Genomic DNA, 6,000 nt, shown 5'->3' on the forward strand with positions numbered 1-6,000 from the left:
CAAGTATCAGAACCAGGTTGAAAATATCGTTAGGGACCAGAAAGAGCCAGCTCTCTAGCCTCAAACACAGTGGCTTCTAGTATGAAACTCCATGCCCTCTCCCCAACCTCATCTGCATACTCAGGCACACTCCTACCACCAACAGCTGGCTCATTTCTCCTTCCTGTCCCCAAACAAAGGTCTGCAAAGATGTAGTCAACAACCTCAGCACTTACCATATTGACTTCAGAAACCATATCGATGCTGGCAATGTCAATGTTCATTCCCACTGCCACAGGGGGACCTGCAAAGCAAGATAGACAGACACGTGATTTCTTTGAACTTCATTCATTCTCAGCAAGAGTTATCTCTGGGCACGAGACTCTGTACCCAAAACCCCTCTGCACTACTCACTCTCAAATTCCTCAATGCTCTGCTTTTTTTGTTTAAAAAAGGTAGCAGGCACTCACTCCAAGAAATGCGGTATTGAATACGCACACATGGATGCTGTGAACAAGGGATTCCAGCTCAGTCTACATGTGCATATGTCTCAGCAAGTGAATGCACACAACTCACAGAAGCACAAGAATACTTCTAGCCTGAGGGATTTTTATAAATTGCGCTGAAATCCTCTCCTCCTCAATCTTTTCCACCCTCTTCTGTGCACAGGTTTTTAACTCTTTGAGCTTCATAAGAGTGAAGCAATATTAAGTGAGTATACTAGCATATCTAGGGCTGCAGCCAGAGAGAGGTTCTTCTTTTCCCTACCGTCTCTAACCCTCCCATTTTCTCTCTACCCTCCCATCCTCCAGTCCTCCCCACTTCTGTGAGGCTGGGAGGAGTGGATTATATCCAGACATGAGCCACTGTAACCGCGGCCAGAAAAACTCTTCCAAAGTAGGCAGGCACAGGGGGTTAATGCCACCTCTCAACCAACTGCCTGCACATCTTGTCCTAAAAAATGTTCACGGTGGCCTTCTGTAAGCCAGGTTCTCTCGGCACACCATTAACTAAACTTAAGAGGTTTGTATTTCAACAAAGCAAAGACAGGGAAGCAAAGGATTCCTAACAGTGAAGCTGAAAGACAGCAGTCACCAAATTTGAGTGCACACTAAGAGGGTCTCATTGAAAGACCACGCAAGTGCCGGGTAGCAGCAATCCAGCTTAAGTTTTGATCAGTTTCTCAGTATGGTAAAATAGAGACACATTCAGTACATCACATGCACCCACAACTAGGGAGAGGGAAGAGAGCGCGCACAAAGCTCAAAAGACAGCTTCGGCTGTGGCTGGACTCTTTCTTATTTACAAGGCAACCCCATTACCTCCAAAATCTGGTCTCAGACGAATGTCATAGCCTTTCAGGAGTCTATCCACCGTCTCTTTAACCAGCGACATATTACTAGGGTCATTGACACTAAAGAAAGAAATGACAATAAGCAGGCATCAATAAGGAAGCAGGCACAGCGTTTTCAGCATCGGATCCCTACTACATTTCCCTGCTCACAGAGGTATGCAGACAGAGCCCTTCAAAGTGAGAACGGAAAAGAGAAACCCTGGGCACACTTACCTCTGCGCACAGACAGCGGCGATTATTAAGGGGAAGGACCAAATCCCAAAGTAGCCCCTTTTCCGGACTCTCCACATCCCTTTAGTTTTTGATGGAATTGAGGGTTTCACTGAAGAGAGGAGATCCAACTTAGTCTGCCCAGTGCAGTAATTCTAATGTGAGGCGCATGCGCACGGCGTACCAAAACATCAAAGGGGAAGCAGCGGCTGCCGGGGACCGAGCAGATTTCCTTGTTAAAAAAAAAAAAAAAAATTAGAAGGGAAAAAGGAAAAGCATATAAATGTATATTACATACATATTTGAATAGTATGGAAAAGTCACCCCACAGGAGCATCCAGAATAAAATTTTTGTTTGTTATCCTTTCTTTAAGACAAAATAACTACAGCGTCTGGTAAGTTTCGGTAGTTTCAGGAGGCAGTTTTGCACCTAGCGGGTTGTGGGTTTTGTGTGTGTGTGTGTGTGTGTGTGTGTGTGTGTCCTTTTAAATATGCAAAACCAGATTAGAAAATTAGAGGAGAGCAGGTGAGGGGTGCCAGCGGAAGATGGGTTACGGTAAGCCCACTTCTGGTCTCAGCCGGACACAGGGGCAAGGAGTTTGAACTTTATTTCCTCGGCAAATAGCATGCCCTGCCTGGGGCGAGACAGGGGTGGGGGGGCGCGGGTTGTGCAGCGGGTGGGAGGAGGGGGGAGGGGGCGTTGGAAGTCGAGGCGGAAGGGAGGGAAAAAACCAATGGGAGGAGTGCTGAGCAACCCCTTGGATTTGGGGCGGGGGGTTGGGGAGGCGGATACAGAATAAGAAAGGCACGGAAAAATAAAAAAGGAAGAAAGGGAGAGAAAAGAAGAATAAAATAATGGCTGGTCTCTTCTTGGAGTCAAAGAGCAAGCTTTTCTTCACTACTCACGAGCGATTTCTTTCTCCTCTCCTCACCCTTTGCCCCCTATTCCCAGAGAAGAAAACCTCGGGGTCCTGTTTTCTCTCCGTGTGACGTTCCTGACCCGCTAGTCCGGGTTATTTATAGCAGGAGGGGAGGAGGGGGGCGAGGGGAGCAGAAAGGCAACGCTGTCTCTCCAGGTTTCGGTCTGATTCTGCAGTGGGTATTATTAGTGGGCAGGGTGGGGTTTGGATGAGGGGGAGTCGGGACGTGGAGGCGTGAGGTACGCGGTTGACGAGCGCCCAAGCGCAGGTGCGGGGGACTGGAGGGCGTGGGCGACGGCACCGCGCAGGAAGGGCAGGTGGCCGAGTGGGACGCGCCCGGGCCGGGCCCCCCGCGCCCCCTCTGCCGCGCGCACCCGGGAGCACACACGTGCAAGCGCACTCCACAACCGCCACCCCTCCTTACCTCGCGGGCCCGCGTTCGCCGCCCACTCCTGCCGCGTGCGGAGCTGGCGCCCCCGGCCCCTCGGTCCGGGCCGGGGACAGGGACTCCGGGCCGTTCAGGGTCTGTGCCTGTGGATGCAACAAGCCTGAGAGGACCCTAGAAGGCAGGCAAAATGAGGAAGCCCCCCCCCCCCCACCTCCGGGGGCACTGTGTTCTCCAGCGGTCTCCGCGCCACCTCGTCCTCTTCTTTCCTTCCCCGGGCCCAGGGGACTCGCACACCCAGAGGCTGCCTCCTCCCTTTCTCCCGATGCTCAGGCCGGCTCGCCGTGGCCGCCGGCACCCGGAGGAGGCAGCAAGCTTAGGGTGAGGAATTGGAAGAGGGAGATACTCAATTCACAAAGGAAGTCTTCCCTCCGCTCCAGGGAAAGAGAGGAGCTGCGGGCGGCGGGAGGTGCTACGAGTCTTGGGGACACAGGGCAGTCCAAAGGAACCCGAGTCCAAACCAGTGGCTCTCCGGGTACTCCCAAGTTTATCTTGGAACTGGGGAAGAGGCGGTAGAGTAGGTGTTCCCGCTACCCCTCCCCCAGCCCCACCCTGGATGAAGAACTGGAAAGGCCAGAGCTCAAATCTCTATTCTGGACCCCAACGCTTAGCCTCTCCCTGCTGCTGCCAATCATGGTCGCTATTAACTGAGTGCCTACTGGGTGCCAGAGTGCTGCAATCATTAATTCTGACAACAGTTCCAGCGTTTAGCTATCACTTCAGTGTCCCCATTTTATAGATTTAGAAATTGGCGCACTGAAGCCAAGGAGCTTGCCCAAGGTCACTCAGATAGCAAGAGGTGAAACCAGGATTGGACTTCAAAGCCAGCGTTCCTAACCACTGAACTAGACAGCCTAGACTCCGGAGACGCCTGAGTCAGCGACCTTGCCCGCCGCCAGCGCTTCGCTGCGGCGGGTCAAGCTCTCGGCGCCGGCGGACCTCGCGGCGGCTGAGGGTGGAGCTGCGCGCGGACCGCTCCAGCTCGTCCCGGCCGCTGTCGGCGGAGAGGAGTGGTCGATGGCCCGCAGAGTTGGCGGCAGGGGGCGGGCGCAGCTCCGCAGGCTTGCGGCCCCCACCACCCTGGGGGCTCCTCACGGTCCGGGTCCGTGCTGCACTCTTGACCCACTTACCTTCTGATAACCTTTCCCCTCCCCCGCCTGGGTCAGAGGGTCATCTGGGGGCAGCTTGTGGGGATGACTCAAGGGGAAGTGTGGAGGCGGGAGGGCTGTGAACGGGGGAATCCGACCGCTCGCAGGAAGAGAAAGCTGAGTTCCTTCGCTGACCAAGGGAGTTTCTAGGTTAGAAACAGGTAAAGCCCAGCACCGTGAACACAGTGCAGATCTACCGCGCGGCGTTCTACCAGACTCCCAGGCTCCTAAGAGCCCATCCAAAGACATTCGCGCGCGCACTCACACACGCGGGCGCGCGCTCACTCACACACACACACACACACACACACACACACACACACACACACACGGGGGTGGGTGGAGGAAGGTCTGTAAGTCTCCCATCTGTAGTTACTTGGGTTTAGCGTTACCTCAGAATGTAGAACTATGGACGAAGAAAACTGCTCATTTTCCTTTCTCTTTTCTCATATACACAGATAGAATCTTTTGCACCAGCTGAGTAAATGAAGGGTGGCTGGCGAGCGGTGGGGAGGTGGGGGGAGGTTAGGAAATTATCAGCATGATGTCCACAGGATTCCCAAAGCAGTTTAGTCCCAAGTAACCAAATTATGAGGCCCTAAAATGCTTCCCTTCCCATCGAACCTCTAACACATCTCAAAATAGGGTTTTCCTTCTGACCCTTAGTTAACCACATTTTTCTTTCTGCACCGTCAGCCCCTTTCTACTTAGGCTCGCTTCAGTTTGGGTTGAGAGAACAAAATTCAGTAGTTAGAACAAACCACAAATACTGTCACCCATCTAAAATAATAATAATGATAATGGCCCAGGGAATGATGAGACAAGTATATATTAAAGGTCTACTATATAGAAAAAATCAACGAAGAGAGGGGCAGAGTTAAAACGAAAGTAGCTTGCAACTCAGCAAGTAAAATATTATATAGTGTAAACTGAGAGCGTAAAGGAACAGAAGGTAAATCTTTGGGCTCAAAACACAGGTCAAATACTTAGTAAATTTGTAACTTGGACAAGACATTTAACCTGTAAGACTCAGTTTCCTCTTCTGGAAACTGAGAAGGAAAAGAGTATCTTCTCCATTAGACTGCTTTAGAATGAAATAAATATATGTGTAGTATTTGGCTGTGATTAATAAATATTAGTAATCTTTTAATGAATAAACCATAATGAATGGACAGGAAAACAAACAAGTTTTAGTGGCATTCAGCTATAAAGACTGAGTAGATATAGATTTGGTGCCATTATTATTATTTTAAATAATACTGTAAGTTCTGGGATACATGTGCAGAATGTGCAGGTTTATTACATAGTTATACACGTGCCATGGTGGTTTGCTCCATCCATCAACCCGTTATCTACATTAGGTATTTCTCCTAATGCTATCCTTTCCCTACCCCCGACAGGCCCCAGTGTGTGATGTTCCCCTCCCTCTATCCATGTGTTCTCATTGTTCAATTCCCACTTATGAGTGAGAACATGTAGTGTTTAGTTTTCTGTTCCTGTGTTAGCTTGCTGAGAATGATGTTTTCCAGCTTCATCCATGTCCCTGCAAAAGACATGAACTCATCCTTTTTATGGCTTCATAGTATTTCGCTGTGTATATGTGCCACATTTTCTTTATCCAGTCTATCATTGATGGGCATTTTGGTTAGTTCCAAGTCTTTGTTATTGTGAATAGTGCTGCAATAAACATATGTGTGCATGTGTCTTTATAGTAGAATGATTTATAATCCTTTGGGTATATACCCAGTAATGGTATTGCTGGGTCAAATGGTGTTTCTGGTTCTAGATCCTTGAGGAATCACCACACTATCTTCCACAATGGTTGAACTAATTTACACTCCCATCAACAGTGTAAAAACATTCCTATTTCTCCACATCCCCTCCAGCATGTTTTTTTCTGACTTTTTTTTTATTGCATTTTAGGTTTTGGGGTGCATGTGAAAA

At 49.7% G+C, this 6,000-nt stretch overlaps 1 protein-coding gene across 4 annotated transcripts in view; it reads right to left on the reverse strand.

The window, feature by feature from the left end:
* The window catches only part of GABRB2 (gamma-aminobutyric acid type A receptor subunit beta2), a 264,711-nt gene extending 262,091 nt beyond the window's left edge, over window positions 1-2,620 (reverse strand). For 2 of the 4 annotated variants that reach the window (XM_012461079.2, XM_012461078.2), the window contains exons 1-4: window positions 2,450-2,620; window positions 1,547-1,775; window positions 1,302-1,393; window positions 216-283 (exon numbers count right to left, since the gene is read on the reverse strand). In XM_012461079.2, the coding sequence (XP_012316502.1) occupies window positions 216-283; window positions 1,302-1,393; window positions 1,547-1,623 (237 nt within the window). In that variant the 5' untranslated portion in view covers window positions 1,624-1,775; window positions 2,450-2,620. Of the gene's footprint in view, window positions 1-215; window positions 284-1,301; window positions 1,394-1,546; window positions 1,776-2,449 lie in introns of those variants that run through there. The other 2 variants (XM_064376505.1, XM_064376506.1) reach the window with 2 other exon arrangements.
* Window positions 2,621-6,000: the final 3,380 nt, after the last annotated feature.

Source organism: Aotus nancymaae, unplaced genomic scaffold (assembly GCF_030222135.1).
Source record: "Aotus nancymaae isolate 86718 unplaced genomic scaffold, 86718_ANA_hifiasm-v0.15.2.pri h1tg000015l_0, whole genome shotgun sequence".
NCBI classification, from domain to species: Eukaryota; Metazoa; Chordata; class Mammalia; order Primates; family Aotidae; genus Aotus; species Aotus nancymaae.